Below are 26,218 nucleotides of genomic sequence, written 5' to 3' on the forward strand. Positions count from 1 at the left end.
AAGGCTGTTACTGCCATGTTGAACTCCCACTAAGGGTGGCCAAACCAAAGGGCACTACATGCGCTATCTGGGGTAGAACACATTCTTCTGATGAAACACTTGTTTTATCAATTTCCATCTGTTATTTATTAAATTTCTATACAGCCCTTCATCCAAGGATCACAGGGCAGCTCACAATATAAAAACACCAAAATATGTAACTTGGTAACAAACCAATAGCCCTGCTCCTGCAAACACATTTAAAAGGCCATAGAATGTCAATTTGGCAGCCAGGTTGCTCCCTGGGGCAAGACCATTTGAATATATTACACCGATCTTGGCTCAGCTGCACTGGCTGCCGATGTTTCTGGGCTCAATTCAAAGTGCTGGTTTTGACCTGTAAATACCGTATAAAGCATGGGTAGGCAAACTAAGGCCCGGGGGCCGAATCCGGACCAATTGCCTTCTAAATCCGGCCCATGGACGGTCTGGGAATCAGTGTGTTTTTACATGAGTAGAATGTGTCCTTTTATTCAAAATGCATCTCTGAGTTATTTGTGGGGCCTGTCTGGTGTTTTTACATGAGCATCCCACAAGGTCTGAGGGACAGTGGACCGGCCCCTACTGAAAAAGTTTGCTGACCCCTATATAAAGCCTTAAATGGTTCAGGACTGAAATACCTCAAGGACTGTCTGTCTCCATATGAACCTATCCAGACACAGTCTGAGGCCCTTCTTCTTGTACTTCCCCCACAAGAAGTCTGGAGGGTGGCAACAGGAGAGTGGGTCTTTTCTCTTGGCAGAAAGCCTCCCTCTTCAACCAAGTCTTGGGTTGATTAACATGCAATACCCTTTTAGATGTGTTGTGTGGTGGTAGTGGAGGGGTTACTGGTTTGTGTTTTTTGCAGAAGTTAGGCTGCAGCAAGGAGCAGGGATACTGCATCATCCTTATTCCACTCCCTGCAACCAGAAAAGAGGGTTGTGCCTTGTTAGTTTTCATTGAGTGGCGATGCTAAGGTAACACCGTGTATGTCCTTCTGGCTGTGAATTGCCATTTCGAGATAATGCGCTTCATTAGCGCCATTAAGTATAAGTGAAAAATGAACGTGTGAAAGTGGGTCTCATGTTGTGCATTGGGAGTCGGAGGCAGGTCTCTACTCTGGACCAGTTGAACCCCGCTGAGGTATACCCTCCTCCACTCTACCTCCCTCGCTGAGGGGAAGCAAGAAAGGGTTGCTGAAGGGGAAATAAAATACCGCCTTTTTCTGCTCCACCCCGAGACCTAGGCTACCAACCACAGACGGGGGGTTTCCCTCATAAGGAGGGGGGGGTGAACGTGCGTCTCCCACCCGTACTCTCCCCCCCCCCCGCGCGCGCCCTCAACTTCTCCTCTATCCGGGTCACTCACTCAAGTAAACGGGGAGAGAGAGAGACGCGCATGCCCGAGAAGTAAACTGGTAAGCGCGGCCTCGAGAGCTGCGCACGGGCGCGGCGGCGCGCTCTCTGTCGGAGGAAGAGCAGCAGCAGCAGCAGCAGCACAGCCTCGAAGTGGGAGGGGCTCTCTGGGATCTTTCCGAGGCGCTGCCGATCCGCAGGCTGGTCGTGCCTGGCTGGCCCTGAGCTCGCCTTCCTCTTTCGTGGGGCGGGGCGGAGGGGAGCCTGAGAGGAGTAGGGAGGCGCCGGTGGTCGCGGCTCTGATCCCGACGTGGAGGAGACGGTGAGTGAGGACGGAGGGAACCCGGGAGCCCATTCTGCCCTCGCTTTTTCCTCTCCCCCCCACCACACCCCGGGTCCTTTTGCCCTTTCCCCCTTGCCATAACCTCCCCCCCCCCCAGGCCGGGTGTGGCTTCCTTGTCCTTCGCTACCCTCGCCACACTTGGTCTGAGGGGAGTCGTTGTCCTCCTCTCGCCTGCTTCCCCTGCATCTAACCCTGTTTTCCTTTCTTACCCTCTATTGCCCATGAATGCCTCCCCCAATTATTGCAAGCTAGCCCCCCTCCGGTGTCCCATTTCTGTGGACCCTCTTCCTCCCCCCCCCCACCTGTGAGGGGTCAGGACCGGTCCTGTGAGCGGTTCGTTGTTTACATCGTTTCTTCTTCCTCCTCTTGTATTTTTAATTTAATGTGCGCACCGTCATGCAGTTGGAACCTCCACGGACAGAGGCAGTGTATCTTTCACTACTACATGGTGGGGGCAGACGACAGGGAGGAGGAGGAGGAGGAGGCTGCTATCGCCTGCTTTCATGCCCTGCTTGTGGGTTTCCCCGAAGGCACCTGTCTTGGTCACTGATGGAAATAGGAAGCTGGAATAGGTGGACATCTGGTGTGGTCCATCTTAGCAAGGGAGTCTTCTTATTACCATCACCTGCTCAAGAGACTGTTGTGTCTGTCCTCCTCCTCTGCTTCCTGCTCAACCTTGGAAGGGCATTGTGTCCTAAGCCCATTCTTTTTGTCAATTCTTAGTACCTCTTCCCAGTGCTGCTGCTGGCTCCCTTTTCTGCCCCCTTCATATAAAACCCCTTGAATCCTCTACTATTCCATTCCATTCCAGATGAGATGGCCTGCCCCTAACTGCCCCCACCCCCACCTATGTGGGCAGCTGTGTCCTTCTGCCACCCCCTACTCAGGAATCTATTGTCACCACCCCTTTTTTCCTTTTGCTGTCTGCAAGGGGGTGATGCCTTCACCTATTCTCTACTGTAGCCTCTCAACAGCACCTGCCTCTGTCCGCTCCCCCGTATTGCCTCCTACAAATACGTTACCAATGCTCCCCTTCGCCAGCTCCAGAGCCGATTATTTTTCTTCCTCATTTTTCTCCTCTGCGTTGGCCTTGGTCCTTTTTAATGTGCGTTTTCTGGCCTTACTTCTGCCAGGCATTTCTTATCCTGCTTATTTTCCCCGCTTCTAAAGCAACTTGTTGCCTTGCCTGTTTGCACATATCTATTATTCCTGTGCCCCCATCTCTTCCCACCAACCTTTCTATCCCCTTTCTGTTACATGTGCATCATTGATGCTCTTTATTGCTTCTTTCTGCCCTTCTCCATTGCTAAGCCAGTCATCCCTTTCTTCCAGTTGTCCACCTTCCTTTTCATTATTATTTTTTGTGCTCTTTACACCATTTAGACCTGCCTTATTGATACATTTACCACTGGTCACTCATCTTTGTTTCTTGTTGACTTAGCCCTTATTTCTTGTACTTTCTCCCCTGTTCCATAAAGGCACTATGTGTGCCAGCTGTGTGATGGGAAACTGGTTTCTCCATCACATGAATGAGCCATGACAAGTATTGGGCTTACCCACTCCCCTCTCCTATGTGCTAGAAGAGGAGGCCAGTTTTAAACTCTCTCTGGTGCCCTGTGATGTCCAATCTCAGGGCTCATCCACACTAATTTTCCTCCATACTTTATAGCCACAGGTCCACGCTTTTCCAGTCTGTGTCCGAGCACATTTTTTTTTGCCCCTCCACTTCCCCTGCAAAAACCTGCTCTTTAATGTTCTCTGCAATCCATGGAAAACCCTAATTGCTGTTTGTTCCAATTCAGCATTAAAGAGCGGGTTTTCCTGGGGAGAGTGGTGGGGCAAAATAAAAAACAAAAGCCCAAACCACCACACTCAGACACAGACCAGTAAAGGACAGGGCAGAGGATAGGTGTGGATGAGCCCTCAGAGTTGTGGCTTGTTTAGTGACATCAAGCCAGGATCATATTGTGGTTCCAGATTGTTGCTTGTTTTGAAATCATAGTTAAAGCAAACCACATTTTTAAACTGGCAGCAGATATTTCTAATTTCTTTCTGGCATTCTCACTGCCACTTGTTCATAGAGTGAGAAACCAAGGTTCCTCATTACTTCTGATAGAATGATAATTCACTCTCCTCATCCAAAGAGGAGGAGGAAGAGGTGGTGGTGGTAATGGATGGGGTGGGAAGAGGTGGAGTTCCTGACTTGCTTCAATTAGAATGCATGATTTCCTCATTGATTGGTATGGATGGGTTTGTCAGCACAACCAAGTATGTCATAGACACAGGCACACAGGTTAAAGGAACCCATGGGTTCATTCTCTTTATCCTCCATGAGGTTCCAAAAGGCAAATGTTTGCCTTAAATTGGAATTGGAAAATAACCTTTAACATCAAGCTACTTGAATTCATATACCAACGTATCTGTCCTTTGAAGTTTGGGTAAACTTGCATTTTGTAGCATAGGAATTAACTTTGGAAATATTTTTCTATTTTTCTGCTTCATCAGTTTACAGATTTTGCCTTCCCAAGTCATGAGCATCAGAGTTTAAGCGGTGGTAGATTAAAAGCAGAATTCTCTGCAATGTGATTTGGAAATGTGCCCTACTGTGTTCCTATGTGTTAGGATTGCAGCCTAAGTTTCAAACTGCTTCAGTTAGTAAGTCTTTGCCTTCATTCCCACCATTACTTTTTATAAAATCCTCTTTTTGCTTTAATTCTAGCAATGCAAATAAAAGATGCACAGTAAAAATGTTTGACAATTTATTTTCTTACCCTAAAAATACTTTTTCCTTTTCTTTTCTGTCAGCATCTTCTGTAGAACAACAGATTCAGTTTTACAAATTTCCTTATATAAAACATGCGTTCTTAAGAGAAAAGGTACACTGTAGTGTTACAGAAGGAAATAAGTATAATTTTACCACATTACATCATACATTATGAAAACTCACTTGCTCATGCATTATTTGGGTAACAAAGCTTTTGCCTTTTCTAGAAGACCGTTTTAGCTTAAATTTAAATGTGGACATGTGCACTGTTTTCTCAGTCAAAGATTTAAATTGTTTTTCTATGAAATTTTAAAATAAATAAAAGAATGAATATATTTCCATATAAGCCTAAGAACAGCTCCTTAAAGCTCGTCTTTCTTTGCAAACCATGATGTTGTTGATATTATTTTTTGTTGTTTTTCCCAAGAAGTGTCCCAAAGCAACTTGCAAATTGATACAGCATGAAAACCAAGTATAAAAACCAGAATAAAATATAAAATACCCACACAGGCAGGTATAACTCAACCCGCTCCACCAATAGATGGGTAAGAAAGTAGCCACAAACCATGTTATAATGATAGTTGTAGGCTGCTAAATAATAAGGGATATTAAATACCACAGCAATGCTATATGTTTGCTTTCAGTGCTTGAACACACACACACACAGGTTCTGTGTGCCTTTTTACTTTTTAAAACTCTACTGAGAAATAGTAAATCAGGTCATTAAGCAAAACTTTTGTATTTCATACATGGTTTTGATTTTTAAAACTTAAGAGGTACAGTACAATGAACCATTTAATTTCAAAACTCCTTTGTGTATACAGTGTTATTACTTTTTCTGTTGATGCAGTTTCACACAGTTTTCACATCCAGTCCTCAACTCAAAGCAGTTCCATCAGTTTTTACTTCTTTATTGCAAAAAGATTACGGGGAATCTTTAAATACATAAAATTCCAACCTCTTGATTCAATCTATTAGTCATTTTGTTATATTATAAGAACAAAAAGTTCATGAGCCAATTTGTACCCAGTCATGGGTTGTGGTTCTCTTTAAGAACCTTGCAATTGTCAGTCTATTGTTATCTGTTTGTAAATGGAAAAACTGAAACAGAGGTCATTTAAGGTTACTTATGTCATCTCAGTTCAGCAGCCCATAAAGCTTGAAGCTAGTGTTCTGTTCTGTACTGTAGCTGTAACCTCCTTTTCATCAGCTAACGCAATGTATTTTGCTGCATTGTAGATTTCTTCGTAGATCAGCATTTCTTTCTGTTGAAGGTCTTTTTACTAAAAATGTCACTTTGCAATCCTTGTTGTAAAGACAGAGTGTTACAGAAAGCAGAAAATGCTGCTCTTTAATCATAGCCTGATCCTTTAAGCAAATTATTTCAGTTTGTGTTCCCTTCTTCATCAGTGCCCCTCCCCTCTCAGTTTAAAGAATATGCAATGCTGAATCGAGTTTCTAGAATTCTGTACTAAATTTCTCAGTTAACAGTTGGACCACCCCCACCCAAACATTATGTGCTTAACTAAAACTAATATGCAGTAAATATTTTGGCTGAGGAGTCCTGCTTCTTGAGCACTAAATGTTCATGCAAAGTTAGCCTCTAAGCAGAAAGAACCCCAAGATTAAAATAAAAAAACCTACTGTAGTTAAATGGTTTAAATATAATGGTTTAAAGAAAGTTGCTAATTGCTCTGCTTTCCTACTCATCTTCCAAACTGAAATGTTTGGGACTTGACTTCTGAAGTCACCCTGTCTCTACGGAATGATGATACTGCTACTTATTTCTGCTCTCTCTTACAAACAATGTACTGTAGTGTCCTGTATTTTTCCTGAAACATTTATTGACTGACTAAAGTAATGGCCATCTCATATTTTTAACATAAGGCCGTTTCCAACCATTATAATATACAGTGGTACCTCGGTTTACAAACTTAATCCGTTCCTAAAATCCATTCTTAAACCGAAACAGTTCTTAAACTGAGGCGCCCTTTCTCTAATGAGACCTCCTGCCACCAGTGCCCTTCCACCATTCGGTTTCCGTCTGTAGATTGAGGTAAAGTTCACAAACCGGAATACTACTTCCGGTTTTGCAGAGTTCGTAAACCAAATCGTTCAGAAACAGGACTTTTCTTAAACCAAGGTGCCACTGTACTTTTATGTATATAACTGGATATTTCTGATACTTTTCTCCTCCTGCCCCACCCTGCTCTGTCTTAGATATTTGGCACATTTTGGGCTTATTGCTGCTATACCAAAAGCTCCTGGGTTCTTAGATATACTGTACTGTATAGTCATTTTGATTGACTTTTTTCTTTTTCCCTAATATATGTATTCTTGCATTGTGGGTGAACTACTTCATATAGTTATTTCCCCCTGTGCACAAACCAAGCCCCCACAATCCCTGCTGGAAGCCATGCATAGCAACAGGGCTGAGTGAGGGATAAAATTGCACGCCATACCTTGTTCTCATTTCAGTCTGATTTATATCGTGTAGACGTGCCCCAACTACAGTGTAGCTAACTTACTGTTGTGATCCAGGGAAGGCCACAGGAGTTTGAAATATATTTTCTTTTCTTTGCCGTGTCCTGTGTTCTTTTTGCTTCAGGACTGATTAAAAAAATTCCTTCAGTAGCACCTTAAAGACCAATGTGGTGAGCCACCTTGAGAATGTGACAAGGCCTAGGGAGCAGAGAAGTCCCTAGTTTTTAAGTGTTTTCAAGCTTAAGTGTGGAACTCCACCGAACTAATGATTTGTATATGTATGTTTTATGAAGCATATATCTTCATTTTGTAATTCTAGAGAATATCTAGCTGGCTGATAAAATTTGGGCAATAGTTTAAATGTACATTGTTGACTATTAATGCACACCAGCAGAAATATCGATTAAGTCAATATATTTCTAAATATTTATTTATTTTCCTAAACATTGTTTCCTTGGAAATTGAAACCAGCAGAATATTACTGAAAGCTATTTGCACGGCTTCTACAAACACCATTTATTAAGCTGATAGTACCAAATACATTTAAAATAACTTTAATTGTTAAACACACCAATAGTAAGTACTTCTGTAAAGTTTTTTACAGTTTGTAATGTTCAGAGAGGTCCACAATTTTGGCCTGGCCTGGGCCTTGCTAGCCAAGACTCTGGGACCAGATTTGCCCCTACACATCAGTGCCCTGCCAGCCTTTCCTGCAGGCTTACTGATTTCACTGTTCCAAATGAGATAAGCCATGTGCCTCATTAACAAAGCAACTAAACAACTTCCAACCTCTCCAGTTCTCTCCTCTGATTGTTTGTAAGAAGTAAATACTTCTTTGTTCAGTAGCACTTATTTCCAAATCAGCGTACTAATAAGTGATCTTGTTTAGCATCCTAGGTTTCTTCACTGACTAGTATATGTGATCAAGATCTATGAGGCTCAGCTCTGGTTGCAAACTTTAGAGGGACCAACGTACATGGTGTTCACAGTGGTAGCTGTGAAAAACTTGTCATTTCTCATCCTTGATGTCCTTTTAGAGACAGAACAAATAAATGTCATTCAGCTGCTTGTGAGTGCTATTTTGGCCACTCTAGTGATAAAATATAGTTTTGTATGAAGCTTTATCAGTCATCTGAATAGATAGAAACACAATTGTAGAGTTGGAAAGGGATCCTAAGGGTCATCCTAGTCCAACCCCCTGCAATTCAGAAATCTCAAATAAATGACAAGTTCTCACACTTGAGAGAATGGCCTCAGTTTTTGTTTTGTTTCTTAAAACCCTACGTATCTTCCCATAGATCGTTTTTCTGCACATGATGACTAAACATTAAAACTTCAAGTAAAACAGTACCGTGCAATTCTCTTTTGTTTTCTCTTTAGGCAGACTCCTGCTTCACGTCTGGAATACAAATTAAGGAAGGTTGCTTTGAGTGGACAATGATTAGAGATACAATGAAGGCGTGGAGTGACAGTCAGTCAGATCTTTACAGCAGTGACCTAGAAGAAGAGGAAGAAATGATTTTTGGAGAAAATGAAGAAGACTTGGAAGAGATGATGGATTTAAGTGACCTGCCTACCTCACTCTTCGCCTGTAGTGTTCATGAAGCAGTGTTTGAAGTTCAAGAGCAAAAGGTAAGACATGGACAAAACTAGTGTTGATCTATTAAAATGCCTGTAAAAAAGTGTGCCCTTATATCTTACATAGGTAACATCTGATACAGTACAGGCAACTTCAAGTTCACATGACACAAATACACATATGATATTGCTTTGTTTTTTATGAGGGGCCAGATAAGAATAGATTATGCAGAAAGGGAAGTGAATGGGAAATGTTCAATATTGTACTGAACTTTTCTTTAGTTCCAAACAGTGGTCTGGAAGCATCTTCTACAGCTTGGATGTTCAACTGGTGGGTCTGAATTGGTCTAAACCACAGAGCCTAGGGCTTGTCGATCAGAAGGTCAGCGGTTCGAATCCTTGCGACGGGGTAAGCTCCTGTTGCTTGGTCCCCGCTCCTGCCCACCTAGCAGTTTGAAAGCACGTCAAAGTGCAAGTAGATAAATAGGTAGCACTCCAGCGGGAAGGTAAACAGCGTTTCCGTGCGCTGCTCTGGTTTGTGAGAAGCGGCTTAGTCATGCTCGCCACATGACCCGGAAGCTATACGCCGGCTCCCTCAGCCAGTAAAGCAAGATGAGCACCGCAACCCCAGAGTCGTCCACGACTGGACCTAACGGTCAGGGGTCCCTTTACCTTTACTGAGTTGCAACAGTAACACTACCACCCAAAAAATAATATGGAAAAAATTTAGAAGTAGATTCTCAAATGCATGATATTTTGAGTACTACTTATTAAATCAGCCATGTGCATAAGAGTGGGTTGGACTGTCATATCTTATTTTATGGACACACATACAGTCCCTTTGCTCCTCCCTAAGATATGATAAACATTTCCCAGGTTAAACAGACAGAGAAGCTCCTTCTTATATTAAGCACATCTTGTATGAATGCACATGTAGAATTTCCCTCTTCATTTCAGTGTACCAGGTATGGATACTTGTAAATAAACCCACTCTTGCAGAAGCTCCATGTGCTTTTTAGATTACCTCAACATTTTCATCTAACTTGCTCATAATTTTGTATTAGCTACTTGTTTAGAAAGCAAAGATTGTGATTGCTATGTAAATCAAGAAACAGAGTTGGGATTGCTTACAGTAATGAGCAGCAGTTGTCTGGTTTATGCATTGCAATCCTATGCAATCCTTGCTGCGGTTGTTGAGATTTGGGCCAGTGTAAACATTCATAGGATTGCAACCTTAAACACGGGAAGGCCAGTTTGTTTTTTATGAGGTATCCAACATTTCAAGCCTCATAAATATCCCCACAGAATTTTAATAGCTTGCTGAGGGCTGGCAGAGCCTATTTCATTGCCGTGCTGGGCACAAAGGGAGGATGGAGCTCTCCACACAAACACCCTTAGCCAGCTCACTTGCATGAAGTACCTTGTTGCACATTTCTTTCTGAAGAAAACCAAGACAGATAATGAAAATATCAAAACTGCTGAATTAGTCACACACCAGGCTTTAGAATACGCCTTGGAACTTGGATTAGCTTCTATAGCATTTTAGAATGGCTCTCTCTGGGTCACTATAAGTTCCTATAATTAGCAAATAGACCTCTTCCAAGAGTGTGAATGCTGTAATTGAGATCTGATCCTGAAGTTCTCAAAATCATTTAAGTATTGAACTGCTTGCTAAATTCTTCTCCCTCTCTGTCATCTTTCTTTAAAACAAACAGATATTTATTTATGTTGAGGGAGTAAAACACCATTATTACTTTTCATTGTCATGGCACTCATAGAGTAAGGTAGATCATGCGTAAGCAGGCATGTTTCCATGACAGCTCTGTGCAAGGCTGAATGTGTTCCTGGATTAATACAGATTTACATTTTTATAATATGTGTTGCTGACAAAACATGGGTTTTTTTCTGCTGGTATCAAGTGTTGTGTGAAATACTGGATTTTAGATAAGCTTTGTGTGCTACAGATCTCTCATGTGGATTTTAAAAAAGGGAATAAAGACTTGCCTTTTAGTGTCTTCTTTTTTCTAGTCTGTTTAAAATGTGAGTCATCACAATTTAAATAGCCTTAATACTGTTCCCTAGAGTTGGATTAATCTTTCATCTATTTCAAGCATAATATCTTAAAATTGCAAACATACAATAAAATTGAATGTAACAGTTGTTGGGTAAGTATTTGTAAATGTATAGACTCTGGAATTAAAGTTTTAAAAGCCCAAGCAGCCTGCTTCCTATTCCCTGCCACTTTCTCCCCACAGGCTGTAATTTAGGTTGACCAGAATTCCATCAGCCGGTGGGTGTTGGTTGGGTTCAGACACAATATTTCCATTCCAACAGACTATACTTTTTTGCAAAGGTAGTGAACATGTGGTCCCGCTTCCCCCCCCCCAACACCTTTTCCTTCTGTTCTCATGTGTGTAAGGAGTGTTTAAACCACAGTTTCTCTGTTGGGACATCACAATTTTACTGGGCAAACTGATTAAAAAATCAGGAAGTATTTGCAGCTGGGCACAAAAGAAGGGAGAAGGGAGCTTGTTGTTTGTTCCTGCTCTGAAAAACCATAGTTTATTGGAACTGAAATGTAGCTTCTGCAGCTGGCTGATATTTGTGATGCCCAAAAAAGCTTTTACGCAGAATGGCAAGTCTACAATTTCACTGACTAAAACTGTTCATAATATGGTTCAGATACAAATCAGGCTGAATTAAATTGTTCTGTATTATAGTTTCCAGTCTTATGTTTCAGATTTCTTTTTTGCAGTTGACAGAGGAGCTAACATGACCTTGAATGTTGAATAAACACCAGTTTTTCTTAATTTCTAATATATCAGGTGTTAGTGTTAACATCTAATCAGCATTCAGTTTTGCTGAAATAATGTTAGCTACTAATATTCACATCTGTTTATGGAGATGTTTCCATAACACCATTCAGTCTTATGCACAGTCTTATACTGCAGTCTTGTATTATTCACACTTAGCTGAGACATACTTATGGTTGGACATGCATAAGATTACACTATGAGAAACTTAAACCTGACAGTTTCAGATACCAAATTAAATATGGTGGTATTAAAGAATACAAAAGGAGTAGTTTTGGTCAGTGCTGACACACACACACACACACTACGTGCACACGCACACACACACACATGTTAGAAAGAAAACATAATCTGCTAAGGAGGAGGAGAAATAGTGTAGTCTAGCATGGGAGGTATGGTATTTTTGCTCTGTTTGAGGCTCTTGGAGGCATTAAAAGATTAGGAAAGGAATCCAGTAGGGAAGATATACTATGCATCCTATCTAAATGAAGAGCTCTCTAAGAAAGGTGACATTCAAAACTGTAGTGGGGTGGGGTTTGAATGCTTATAATTTCAGGGTCAGATGTATTAGGATTAGAGATTATTAATTTCATAAAATTGCTTGATTGGAAAACAAACAAACAGCAGTTTATAAAAAGGGAGAGGACTCTCAAACCATAGGGCCGTGGGAGCAAGCCTGGGTGGGAGTATCTGTGTTTTTTTCAGTAGCAGACAGCATGGTGGGGTGGTGGAAGTTGCCTCACCTGATAGCTGAGTCATTGCTGCCTCCTGCAGTGCAGCAAGGAGGTTGGTGTGGTGCAAATGCACCAGTGTTCCTGCCAATACATTTGAACCATGCCCTCTTTCCTTCTGTCTTGCCATTCACCTTCCCAGAAAGCAGTGGCAACTCAGCTGCCAGGAGATCAGGTGAGTGCCACACCCCAACCATGTTATTAGCTACTGTTTGAAGAAGGAGAAAAAGAGAAACTGGTCCTATCATCAAACTTAAAAACTAAAAAAATGCACAGAAGGAAAGGGGAATTGAGAGTAGGTCATATGCAGAGATTAACACTTGTCTAATTTTCTTTGTTGTATATACAGCGTTGTAATCCACACAGAGCATCTGGGATTGAGCAGAATAAAAAGCTGGAAATATTTATTGAACCACTATTGCTGAAAATGTGCTGTGCAACTATTGCATGTGTTGTGTAGCAAAACCCACACCACCTTCTGAAAAAAAAATTCTTATGTTTGACCTGCTTATTTTGAACATCCTTCGATTTTTACATTTCAGGGAAATGCATATTTAAGCAGGTTACAGAAGTTCCAACCTGTGGATAGATAGGTCTTGTCAATCCAACTGTTGCATTTTATCAGTTTTTTAAAGCTGGTCATTATCTGAGATTTCTAGTTTGCTAGAAAATCATGGATACTTACAGGTCTGACCCCATCATGGAAAAACCTATCTCTTCCTGCCTTGCATTCTGTGTAGAGCTCATCTGCTATGTAGCCAAGCTCTGTGCAGTTGTTGTTTCTGGCTCACTGCATAAAGCAAAGGAGGCAGGGACCCATCCCGGGAATGCTTCACTGCAAAAATAACCTGGTATGATTATTTTGGTCTTGTTTCCTATAATCCTTATTATCTCATCTCAGTAACTGCCTGATATGTTATCCCATAAGCCTGATCTATTCATTTGGCTGCCTCTGCGTGTTCATTTCCCAATGTTCTGAAAAACATGGTGACTTAACAAAATTGTGCCTCCTTTGCACAAGGTCATCTTGGGCAAATGTGACTGGAGATGATGTAGTGCTGTGTGTTACGCTGCATACTTTTATTTTATTGCAAGCACTTCTCTCAGTTTACAATTCACAGCCCCCAAACCCTGACCTTGGGGGGCCCTTCTGTGCCAGAGTACTATGGCTTAAAGGGGGTTTAATAGTGAAATAAGAGATTTATTTTTGGCAGCAAGTAGCCCTAGGCATCCATAAATGAGAACTTCTTTGCCTCAGTGGTTCCAGCAAGGGCATATTCAATAGGTGTGTGTTTAGATTCCTGGGGCCCAAAATACACCAGGGGAAAACTAAAGCATCTCTCCATCATCCCCAGGAAAAGGGGCTGGCAACATGTCATAAATCAGATATGCATATAATTTTAAAAGCAGCTTACTTACCAGCTCTTGGATAGAAGAGAGAATTATGTAATAGCTGATGTAATAACACTCCTATTGCTGCTTGGGTGGGTGATGGTAAATGCAACTAACTAAAAGATGCCTGCTCTCATGAGGGGGTGAGTTATTTTCTTAGTAGACCTTTCCTTTTCAAAGTTTGCACCCAGTGGAAGTGAAATAGTTCAGTTTTTTTTTTTTAAAAAAGTGCTTATTTCCAGTGTGGTATGTTGAAGAAGATTGTATGTTGCTGGATGGGATTTTTTTTTTTTTTTTTTGCATTCTGATGAGGTTTCTATTACCTTGTTTAGTTGGTTCTTCTAACAGCTTCTTGAATTAAATTTATTATAAAATTAAACATCCTTGCAGAGGTCAGTTTTATTGGCTTAAGGCAGGGGTGTCTAACCTGTGATCCTCCAAATGTTGCTGGACATAAAACTGGTCCCTGACTATTGATCATACTGGCTGGGGCTGGTAAGAATTGGTCCAACAACTGCTGGAGAGCCATAGTGTAACCATTCTGACTTAAAGCGTTTTGTATACTGCTATTGCATGCTGCTCTGTTTTAAGCAGAATTCTTGACTTTTTTAAATGTATTGCCACTACAGCCTGTCTTCTCACTAAAATTTTGAAGAGCTGCAGCCTGTTAGTGTAGACCGGGCATTGGGAACATCAGGCCTGTGACTCTCTCCAGCCCATGTCCCTCACTGACCCTGCTCCAAATCCTCCTCAAGTTTTGTTTTGTTTTTTGCCTGGTTGGAATGTGTTATTGAACTGTGATAATTACTTATTCTTGTCTGGATGGAGAGATGGAGGAGCAGCAGATAGAAACCTCAGATTTCCCTGTGTCTGGAATGTACCCTGCTTTACAAAAGTGAGTCACATCTGTTGCTCTGCCCAACTTTTGTCTCCCCCCCCTCCCCAGCCAGCATGTGGCCCTCAAGCTGAAAACCCTGGTGCAGTTAGTGTTGAGCAAGATAGACTAATTGTGTGATGATATACTACTTGTGTTTCCTATCTAATGCTGGCTTCTCCTGTGGAGCAATTTTACCAAATCCCTGATAAAAGAATATTTCATCTCCTAGTGAATGTGTATCATGCTTGTCTGGTGCAAGGTCTATATACAGGTGAAACTCGGAAAATTAGAATATCGTCGAAAAGTGCATTTATTTCAGTAACGCAACTTAAAAGGTGAAACCAATATATGAGATAGATGCATGACATGCAAAGCAAGATATGTCAAGCCTTTGTTTGTTGTAATTGTAACTATTTGTTGTTAGGCGGGTCAGTTATAAATGGAATGGAATTAATGAAATGTAATAGCGGTGTTTATTTTTGTATTATTGTAACTATTTTTTTATTACTGTGAAATTTCCAAAAGAAAGCATTTGTAAAAATTAAAAGAAAAATAAAAAGTAGTAAGTTGCATTACTGAAATAATGCATGTGGGATGCCTGGTCTCTACGTTTCATACATCTGGATCCACCAGCAATTCCATCTTTCCAAAATAAGCAGCCACAGATGATGGAGTGGAAATGCACAGCTTCAACTCTGTTGCCTTCTCTGATTCATTAGCCCGACATTCAGTTTTAAGTGAAATGCAGGCAGGGAAGTTTTTTAAACCCAGGAATGGGAACCTGTGGCCCTCCACAGGTTGGACTCCAACTCACATCAGCCAGCATGACCAAAGGTCAGCGATAATGGGAGGTGTAGTCCAGTAATTTATGGAGGGCCACTGGTTTCCCACCTCTGGATTAACTCTTTACCCCCACACCATTTTTCTGATCATGGGTGTTCGACTATCACTAGCATAACATAAGACCTGTGTGTATGATGCCAGTACAGTGGTGCCTCGCTAGACGAATTAAATTCGTTCCACAGGTCAATTCGTATAACGAAAAATTCGTCTAGCGAATCCCATAGGAATGCATTGAATTATTTTTTATTTTTATTTTTTTCCCACAGGAATGCATTATTTGAATTTCAGTGCATTCCTTTGGGAAACCATGATTCGCTAGATGAATTTTTTGCAAAACGAATTCATCTTGCGAGGCAACCTCCACTAGTAAAATCTCTTCGTTAAGCGAAAAATTCGTCGTACGGGGCATTCGTCTAGCGAGGCACCACTGTAAGTGGTGGGACCATTCTGTTACATCACTAACCATATTAAAACATTCATCTACATATAAAGGGGGCTTTCTTGTTTCACTGCCCTCACAATTTGGGGACTGGCAGCCCAGGAGATGGCATTTTCTGTGGCTGCTGCTAAGTTGTGGAATTCCCTAACCACAGAAGTGCATCTGGTACCTTATGCAATTTCCTTCATGTGCTGAACTTGCATGTATTTACCCTGGCCTTTGGCATCTGACAAATGTTTTTAGGACTCATCCTATTACTCTATTTCTTTTAAATTGGTTTTAGTAGTGTATTTTTAAATTGCTTTAACTTGTAGTGAAGTTTGGGCAAGAAGTTGAATTAATAATGATAGTAATACATGTACAAATTGCCTGCCTGTTAGCAATGTTTTGTAAATATCTACATCTGTTGACACTATTGGATGTATGAATTGTTAATGCTAGATCCCTGCAGCTTTTCCTGCTGCCTCGTGTTTAGTTCTAAACTTCTAGTAAAAATGAGTCAGATGTAACTACTGTGGCTGCCTGGTGAGTCATCAGTCAGCAGAAATACAAGGTCATCAATGAGATTGAACTCATTCAGAGGGATGGGGGCTTATTGAGTCCTATGAATAAGCTTGATTTTTAAAATACCAGTTCTTCTACAGCATTTTAAAAACTCAGTTGCCTTCCCATGTAAGTAGTGTGGACACAATACCTATTATTAGCTTTCAATCACATTATTTACTAAAAAGTTATTATCGAGAAAGACATTCTGAGTACTTAAATTCTCCACCCATTTGAAAAAAAACTCATTTTAGCCTTTTCATCTACAGCAGGGGTGGTCCAACATGCAGGCCGCATGCAGCTCTCAAGGCCTTTTTTGGCGGCCATTTCTAACTACCAAAGGAGTGGTGCCAATGGCAGTGGGAGTACCAACATCCAGGATCCTCCCCCCACTCCATTGACCACCACCAGCAACGAATTGCTTCACTCCAGCGTCCTTGGAAACTCCTTGGAAAGTTCCCTGCCATGGGTGCTCCAGGTGGTGGGAAGGCAGCCAGACTTTTGGTAGCAGGGGTTCCTCCTGATCGCTGTGGCAGAGGTTCTCAAATGGTGTGACGCGCCACACTGGTGTGGCAGGAGAGGATGGCAAGTGTGGCGGGAAGATGCAGGGACAATCCAAGTAGGATTTAAACGTTCCAGTGTGGTATCTTATCGTATCATAAGATTCTTTTTTGGGAATGTACAACCAGAAACAGTATCCATGTCTTTCTAATCAAGAGCATTGGCTATTCTTCTACAATTCTGCATGATATATTGTTGTGAACAGGGATTTTCAACTCTGACAAATATGAAAGATCAGAAGAGAGAAAGGCTTATTTGTGTTGATGAGGAGATGATAGTTTGTCTCAAATTAGACCTAATATAAATATGATTACCCAGCAAAAGTAAGATCACACACCTCGTTGATTTTGTATACATCCTTAAGGTACATATTTAAGAGGCTTGTTTATAATTATGGAATGATTCATGTTCTTATGTACCTGCATTGTTTTATACTTTCTGGATGTCCCATGATCATATTATAAAGTAGTTGTGTTCTTAGCACTGCTAGGAGTTGTTTCTTTTTGTTTTCCAAAATATTTCTTACCAATAAAAGGAATTGTGTGGCACGAACACATTTTTATTCTGAAAGTGTTGCCCAGCGAAAAAAGTTTGAGAACCACTGGTCTAATCCCTGTTAAAGGAGCGAGGGGAACAGACAAGACAAAAACAACAACAGGAGGCAAAAGAAGAGGCAAAGCCTCAAAATATCACTGATAGATAAAACTTTATCAGTAGTAATAGGCCCTGTGAAACAATACGATGATCAATATATTTCAGTTGATGACAGCCTTCCTCAGGGGCACTTCACAAGATTAAGGTTCTGTCAAATCAGAATTCAAATCCCTGGCTGAGAATGGATTTGATAACCATAAATCACTATCTCTTGGCTTCAGTGCTTTATTTCATAGGATCCCTGTGTATGCAAATGAGATTATCAAATAGCCACAGATGAAAAGTTGAGTGTGAATGTAAAATCCATAAAAGGAAAACCCTGAAGGTGGAATCCCCCCCCCTGTTTTGAAGTATGAAAAAGCTAGGTAGTTACCTGTAAAACAGTTTGCACCTTTTCATAAAAGACATTGAGATTGGCCACTAGATGGCCCTGCAAGCATTACATTACTGTATATGCAATCTTTTGTTGAATATAACTCATATTTACATAAATATGAGGCAGTTGGTTTTGTTTTTCTACTGATGCTCAATACAGGTATAGGTAGAACTCTACTAAAGAACATTACCAACTTGATTTTGTAGTGCTAACCTGCAGTAGTAAACTTTGAGGAACCTTAACAGCAAAAATGCTCTGTTTCAATCCCTAGGAACGGTTTGAAGCTCTCTTCTCCATCTACGATGATCATGTTACATTCCAGCTATTTAAAAGCTTTAGAAGAGTAAGGATAAATTTTAGCAATCCAGAAGCAGCAGCAAGAGCACGAATAGAACTTCATGAGAAAAACTTCAATGGGAAAAAACTCAAGCTGTATTTTGCCCAGGTATGCTTGCATGCATGTTTGTCGAGATTTGTATCCTGTCTTCCTATCCAAGGTGACATCTCTCTTCCATATTATCCAAGTGTGAAGCACCTTATCTATCTTACCCCTTGTGGATCATTTATTAAGCCTTCCATGTATTTTTTCCAATAGCAATTTAAACACCTGATGGCAAACACTGCCTGTCTTTTGGACCTGTTCTGGTGGGTAGGACCAGAGACAAAAGTGAGCAGGCAACAAATGTAATTTTTACCTTTTGTAGAATAGCCTCATTTCTACATCCTTACAAGCAAGAGACATTATAGATGACCATCAAGATGACCATCCAACCTCTGCTTAGAAATCTCCAGTGAAGGAGAGTCCACTACATTCCAAAGGAGTCCATTTCATTGTCAAACAACTCTCACCATCAGAAAGTTTAGTCAGAATCTCCTTTCTTCTAACTTGAATCCTTTGGTTTAGGTCCTACCCTCCCGAGCAGGAGAAAACAAGCTTTCTCCATCTTTCATGTGACCATCCCTTTAGAAATTTGAAAATGGCTATCATATCTCCTCTTTAGCTTTTTTTGCTGCTGCACCACACTGTTGACTCATGTTAAGCTTGGATCCTTTTCACATGAACTACTGGCAAACCAGTCCCCCCCCCCAATTTAATATTTGTGCAGCTGGTTCTTCCTGCCAAAGTGTGGAACCTTACATTTGTCCCTATTGAAATTCATTTTGTTAGTTTGGGCCCAGTTCTCCAATCTGTTAAGCTCATCTTGAATCCTGATGCTGTCTTCTGTGGTATTAGCTACCCCTCCTAGTTTGGTGTCATCTTCAAATTTGATGAGCATCCCCCCTATCCCTACATCAAGTTATTCATGAAGTTATTGAACAACTGGACCCAGGCCCAAACCCTGTGGCACCACACTTGTCACCTTTTTCTGGATGAAGAGGAACCATTAGTTATCTCATCCAGCCCATATTTTACCAGCTTCCTCGCAAGAATATCATGGGGGACTTTGTCAAAAGCCTTAGTGAAATCAAAATACACTACACCCACAGCATTCCCCTGACCCACCAAACTTGTAACTATGAAAAAAGGAAATTATATTCCTCTGGCATGACTTGTTTTTGAAAAACCTATGTTGGATCTTAATAATCACATCATCTTCTAAGAAGACATTTGCCTGCCTCCAGTCTGCAGGGACCTCACCAAGAATTCTCAAACATTATATATTATTTAGTGCAACCCCATCCAGAACAGTTGGTGGCCATAAGGCTATGTTTTCCTTTCAGAAAGGAATCTACACAAGCCAGTATGTTCCTTGCAGATGTTTTATGAGCTGCTGTACTTCACTATAGAGGGTCAGAGCTCTATGCACTCAATGCTTTTTAAAAAAATGTAAAACTCTACCCTTAGAAAGCATTGTTCCTGTGACCTGCATTTCTCCTACCTCATATAATTATTCATTTTTTGTCTACTGTTTGTGTTAATTTTATTCTAGCTTCCCTCCCACCACCACTGGGCTTCTTGTTTGGCCATAGCCTGGCTTTTTTATTTCATCAGAAATCAATTATACACTTCACAGCCATAAGTGCTAAGTAAATACTGCAGTCACATACCATATTCGTCCCTGCACACAATCGCAGCACATGCACGACCCTAGATGTAGTCATTTCATTAGTTACTAGCTGTACCCGGCCACGCGTTGCTGTGGCTGGTGGCGGTTGTGGGGCCCGGCCTGCCTCTTGTGGTGTCGGCGGCTGTGGATGGTGAGAGGTGAGGAGCAGCGAGGCCCGGCCTGCCTCCCGGGCTACCTGCCACCCTCCCTCTCCCCCCAGCGGCTATGGATCTAGCAAGGTAGGGGGGGCAGGAGTGTGGAAACGTTTTCAAACACGCACACACCCCAAGTTCCCTGAGGCTTCTTTAACGTCCAACAGATGGCGCTATTGCTACACAAACGGATATGGTGTCTGTTCCTTTGACATCCATTGCAGGGTGCTATTTGTGTACACAAAATCATGTTTTACCTGTGACAGGTGTGGCTTCTATATAATTTAAGTTTATGCAAACACTTGCATATTGGAATGGAACATTGTGTCAAAATTTCAACGCAATCCGTCAAGCTGTTTCGGAGAAAAGTGGACGCACACAAACATGGACATTTTACATTTTTATATCTATTCCTTGCTTAGCCAGTGATCCAGTGGATAGCTTTGAGCAAGATCCCTGGCTGTAAAATTGCATGGTAGTGGCCTCCCCACCTGGAAGAATGCATGAGCTAAGAACTGAAAACCATTCTGTAGTGCATTTGTAGTGTAGGCATTTGATAAGAGCTTAGTCAATGTATTCTATACAGACGGCATGGTCAATGTTTAACTAAAATAGCTACAGGGAACGAAACTGTGCATTTAGTATCTGGATTCCTTCTCCAGTCAGTGAAAGAGGTTTTTGAATTGTGTGGCTGGGCTAGAAAAACAGTTAAGAACTATCTTTCAAGAGAATGATGTCCTCCTCTTACTGTTTTGACTGCATTTGTTTTCTCAGGTTCAGGTGCCCAATGAAGTGGGAGACAAATCTTACCTCTTGCCACCAGAGCCTGTCAAGCAGTTCCTGATATCGCCACCTGCATCCCCACCAGTAGGATGGAAGCCAAGTGAAGATGCCACACCCATGATAAACTATGACTTGCTCTGTGCTGTTTCAAAATTGGGCCCTGGTAGGAATGCTTTCTTTCTGCCTTGCTTTCTCCACTTCTATATTAGAAAAAATCATAACAGCAGGCTTGTAAAAAAACAAAACACTTTGCTTTGTTTTGGGACCACAAATGACTAATATGAGTGAGGAGTGAAGGGGCTACCATAAATATCTGTCGTCTAATAACTTTTGTGAACTTTTCTGTCTGCAATAGACTGCAATAAAGGACTATAGGTAAAAAGAATAATTTTGGTACAAATTGTAAATGGAATTCCACAACCAGAAAACTTACGATGTGAAGTTGGATTGTTTAAAATTTGATTCTGCACAGTTTGAGCAGATTGATTTCCTGCTCCCCAGTGGTGCTGGTTGTTGGCAGAAGTTGGAAGTTGCTTTGTTTGTGAGGCAAACTTACGGAGGCAGTGAGAGATTACACTGGGGGTAAAGGGACTGGGAACAAGTGATGTTGAGTAGGTCATTTCTACTCAAATTGTCCTGTAGTTTTGATATGCTGTTTAGAATTTAAGAGGGGAGATACACACACACACACACACACACACACACACACACACACACCTTTTATAGTGTGCTGTCCACCATGCTGATACAATAATGCTGTAATTTGTCCTACCCTCTAGGGGAGAAGTATGAGCTCCATGCAGGAACAGAATCCACTCCCAGTGTCGTTGTCCATGTGTGCGAAAGTGAAACAGAAGAGGAAGAGGAAATTAAAAATCCCAAACAGAAGATAGTGCAGACAAAGCGTCCGGATCCACCACCCACATTAATAAATGAAACAAAAACTCTTGATTGTACGCTAGAGGTAGGGGGTGGGATGCACTACTGAATTTGAGGCTGTCTGATAACAGCAGTGAGTGGTAAATGTTTGCATTGCTGTGTGACGCATAGCGGCAAAAGACTTCTCTTGTAGTCGTCTCGCATCAGAAAGACTATAGATGCCAACGTTTTGAAGAGCACTTTAATTTTAAGGTTAACTCCCAAGATGTAGCAAATCCACTGGGTTCCAAGTCCTAGAATACTAGGAAGGTGCCATTTTTGAAAATGTTACCATTTTATTGGTGTTCAGAAGGCAGAAAGGAACTTGGCTGCTGCCATCTCTATATGGGTTACCACATGGTTTTGTATGTGAGTCTCATGTATATTTTTGTGTGCTGATGTATAACATGATCTGAGTAACATGATGTTCTAAGTAATATATTGATGAAATATAAATGTAATGTACAATGTACATTGTTATCAGTAGAAAAATCTCAAACTGGTTTGGGGTGATAGAACCAAATTTCCAAACAGGTTTGCTTTTGTGATTTTTGTTTTTCCTTAGAAATGCCATAGTTGTGTGTGTTGAATTTCAAGGTACTCTTGTGAATTGACGTGAGGCAAAAGACAAAATTGGAACTGTAATAGGTTGTCTTTCTGCTCATTGCACCTATGAAATGCCAACTAGGAAGCTGCAGATTATGGACTGACTCCCTCTTTGGCCTGTGTCTCTTAATTTTCTTACCCTGTGTCTGTCTCCAGCTGTGGCTGTCCCAAGTGCAGGATTTATTTTCTGTGTTTATCTTGTATCTCTAGCAGCAGGATTCATACAGCCAGGAAGGGTTCTACATCCATATGGCTCTTCACAAAGCTTAGCACCAGAGTGTTGCACGTCTTGTCCAGCCAACTGGATTCCTCAACTGGATTCTCCAGGATGTGGTATGCAAAAGCGCACAGTCACCCCCTACAGCAGTGACAGTGTAGATGTGCCCCTGTGGCAGGTCTGGAAGTATATATCCCATTTTTCATTTCCCCATTCCCTCCTAAAGGCTCAGACTGGTTTGTGACCCTACATAGCAGGGTGGATTTGATTTGATTTAAATCAAATCTATTTAAATCACTATTTAAATGACTAGTCAGTAAGACTTGATTTAAATCACTAGTCAGTAAGACTTGATTTAAATCACTTTTTTACAGGAAGACTCATTCTTGCTGGTATAATCTTAATATTTACAACCAGATGAAGGTTTCATTTTTGGAATAATAAATTTTCAGAGTAGTTTTTACAGTTATAGCAAAAAATTACTGATTTGGTTATACTATTAGAAATACATAAACAGATAATTATGAAATTGTTGTTTATATTTGGACAACTTTTCTGCTGTACTTTATTGGAAGGAGAAAAACAATCATTTCCTTAATAACAATTGAAACAATTTATTTAACTTAAACAATAACATTATAGCATATGTATCCATGTTTGTTAACTGATGTGGTTAAACAATTTAAAACAAAAACAAAACAGACTGAGTTTTAGCACACATGAAAAACTTAAAACAAATCCTTCTTTCCTGATGAATAGCCTTTGGACTATTAACTTAAATAGAAAACTATCTTTAGAAACATTTATCCTCCAAAAGCATTTTATTTTAAAAATCCAATTTAACTCAAAAAATCCAATCTAAATTTTAAAAAAATCATTTTTATCCACCCTGCTACATAGACTTCTTTGCTGAGCTATTATAGTCCTCCCACCCTTCAACTGTCCTACTTCTTGACACCCAGGCCCTCTTCGGATCCCGTTTAGTACTCTTTGTCTTGCAGAGAACATTGATTTAGCAGGTATGGTGAGCTTCTGCTTGTATGGCCTGCTTATTGCCTTGAGCTTTCCTTCCTTCCTTCCCTCTCTCCCTTTGCATTGAATCTTCTATCCCTAATACTTCTCAGGGAGGGAGAAGAATGTGCTGCAGGAAAAGTGATGACCACCCAGCTGCCTAGACTTGACAAATAAGGCTAGCCTTGTTTGTTATGCCTTTTCTTAACACTGTGTTTCCCACCTTAGCATTTTTCAGCAAAATAGCACCTTCAGATGCCAGATATTTTCTGTAACACTACATAGCTGGTACTTTTTATGGTTGAACTAAATGAAAGAATGGAGGGGTGGGTGGGAAGTATATGTTGGATTCTATTTTATCTATAAAACCATCAGCTCTACCAAATTTGCTAAAACCAAGAGTCTTGTGGCACCTTAAAGGCTGAACAAATGTATTACAGCACAAGCTTTTGTGGACTACATGTAGTCCACTTCATCAGATGCAAATTGGCTGGGAATTGTGTTGGATCCGAATGGGGAAGGACCTCTCTCTTTATGCCCAGTGTCGGAAACCGCTTTTCTTCCCGCTCCACATTATCTGACACATGGTGGGGAGAGTATCTTCAAGTCCCTCTGCACCAGGCTATGGAAACGTTCAGAAGCAGTTTGAATCGCTTTTGCTTGAGACGCTTTGGAGCCAAATACACAGCAGAAAAATTATACTGGTTTCAGTTCTCTGCATCTGTCAGAAGCCACAGAGAAAGAAGCAGCCACCCATAATGGCTGGCTACTAACACCAGTCCAAATGTGTGACCCCTTATTTATAGTGATTCAATGAAGTCTATACCACTTCAAGCTTAAGCAGGACTTTGTCCTACTAGTGAGTGAAAACTGTCTTTGCTCGGGACCAGGTTTTAGGGGTACAGTGTTGGAGGTGGACCAGTAAGTCCCATTCAAAGCTCATACAGTGCTAAATTTTACTGGTTGGCCTTGGGCCAGTTATACTTTCTTCATGGGCTTGAAAGGATAATTCTGCCCCAAACTCTTGATGCAAATGTAAAGTTGAATATAGTGGAGAATAAAGGCAGTTGCTCCTTTACCAGAATAAATCTTAATTTTTGCCTGTTTATTAAGAACCAAAGCAAAGGTACTTATCATAGAAGTTGTTGGTTCCCCAAAATGTGTTGTAAGGTGTTCTCATCTCTTCTGTTAGCATTTTAAAAAAATAAAATAAAAAATCTTGATAACATTTGTTCTAAAGAAAAGTATAATTTGGTTCTTTCCAATAAATGATCCATGGTTACTGCGGTGTGCTCAGAACAGAGTATTAAGTTTGTTTTTGCATGATAAACTTAGGAGGTGAGGAAATCAATTCCTGAATGTGAACCATGATGATATCCAGGTGGTATGGCTTTCTTTGTGGGTCTTTGAAACCCTCCATACCTCAACTAGATTCCCAGTAGCTGACATCCAACTTCTCTTCAGGAGTCCTGATCTCTTCATTAGAGAGTGTGTTCTTTTATAGGTTTGTGTACAATAGTGAGATCACCTATAAATATATACTTAACAAAATTGCCTAGTACCTGTCAATTTTCTAGGCAAGCTGTTTCCTAAGGCAGTAGAAAGGGGATCTGCCCTTGGGGCCAAATCTGCTTTCCTGAAAAATGTTCCCTCATTGCCAAAGCAGAGGTGAGAGAAGTGTAAAGAGACCAATATTGGAAGCGAGGAGGTATGCTGGCAGGCTGCTTTAGAGAGTGAGGATTGGGGTGTTAGCCTGCCACGCCTTCTCCTTACCAGGGCTGTCCCTATCATTAGGCAGTTGGTAGATGATTGGAGGCAGTGCTGGCAGCCACCCTCCATGTTTCTCTTGACTGCTCCCCTGCCATTCCCTTCTGTGTGCCACATGTCCTGTGCTGCACCTCCTGAACTAGCTTGCTGGCTGCAGGCGTGGAGGGCGTTATTCTGTCGCTAGTGTTGAAATAAGATCCAGCTGCCAGCCTAGTTGTCTTGTGCAGATGGGATGGGAGGGGGAAACTCCTCCCTGTCCTTTGCCTCAGGCAGCAAAATGCCTTGGCCCATACATTGTATTTTCTCCGAGTGGCTTCCTGACAGTTGGGGACCAGGGCTATAAAACTTGGAGAATACTGTGCTTTTCATAATGAAGTGTCAAATCACAAGACGTGTTTAACAGCCTGGTATTGCTATAGATGGTGGTCAACAGTGTTTTTCAAAAAGGACAAATAAAACATTTTGCCATTTATGTGCCTTGCTTTTTCTCTGTGAAACAGGAGGGAAGGGGACAGAGATGACCCATGAAACCACAGTCTATTGTGAATTTCGTCTGCCTGACCCTTGCTGCAATTTCATTTTCATTAGCTTGTGCAAGAGAACTTCTTGGCGCATTTTGCCCCCGTGTTAATTAGCATGGCACAGATATTCCCTCTTGAGCCTCAATTGTCTTGAGCTGGCCTTCCTGGGAAACATAAGAAGGGCTTCAAAGATGAACAGATGTAGGTGGGTTAGCAGTAGGCCAGGCATTATACTATGTTTCCTGTCCACCACCAGAAAAGGAGAGCACTGCTTGCATACTGGGAATAATCATAGCTGCCAAGTTTTCCCTTTTCTTGCGAGGAAGCCTATTCAGCATAAGGGAATTTCCCTTAAAAAAAGGGAGAACTTGGCAGCTATGGGAATAATACTGGGAATGTGCTACCTGTTCAAATGCTGGCTGTA

The 26,218-nt window shown here is 41.2% G+C and overlaps 1 protein-coding gene across 3 annotated transcripts; it reads left to right on the top strand.

The window, feature by feature from the left end:
• Positions 1–1,398: 1,398 nt before the first annotated feature.
• On the top strand, positions 1,399–25,745 carry RCAN3 (regulator of calcineurin 3). Of its 3 annotated transcripts, none has more exons than XM_035120342.3 (5): positions 1,399–1,695; positions 8,345–8,596; positions 18,043–18,216; positions 20,746–20,917; positions 21,534–25,745. In XM_035120342.3, the coding sequence occupies exons 2-5, from the start codon at positions 8,402–8,404 to the stop codon at positions 21,740–21,742; spliced, it is 750 nt and encodes a 249-aa protein (XP_034976233.1). In that variant the 5' UTR covers positions 1,399–1,695; positions 8,345–8,401; the 3' UTR covers positions 21,743–25,745. The 3 variants fall into 3 exon arrangements, with proteins under 3 accessions (XP_034976233.1, XP_034976234.1, XP_088528422.1); XM_035120343.3 differs by having other exon boundaries at positions 1,487–1,695; positions 8,349–8,596; XM_088672296.1 differs by lacking the exon at positions 1,399–1,695 and adding an exon at positions 4,221–4,371.
• The last annotated feature ends 473 nt before the right edge of the window (positions 25,746–26,218 follow it).

The sequence above is a fragment of the Zootoca vivipara genome, chromosome 6 (assembly GCF_965207765.1).
Source record: "Zootoca vivipara chromosome 6, rZooViv2.hap1.1, whole genome shotgun sequence".
In the NCBI taxonomy this organism is placed as follows: Eukaryota; Metazoa; Chordata; class Lepidosauria; order Squamata; family Lacertidae; genus Zootoca; species Zootoca vivipara.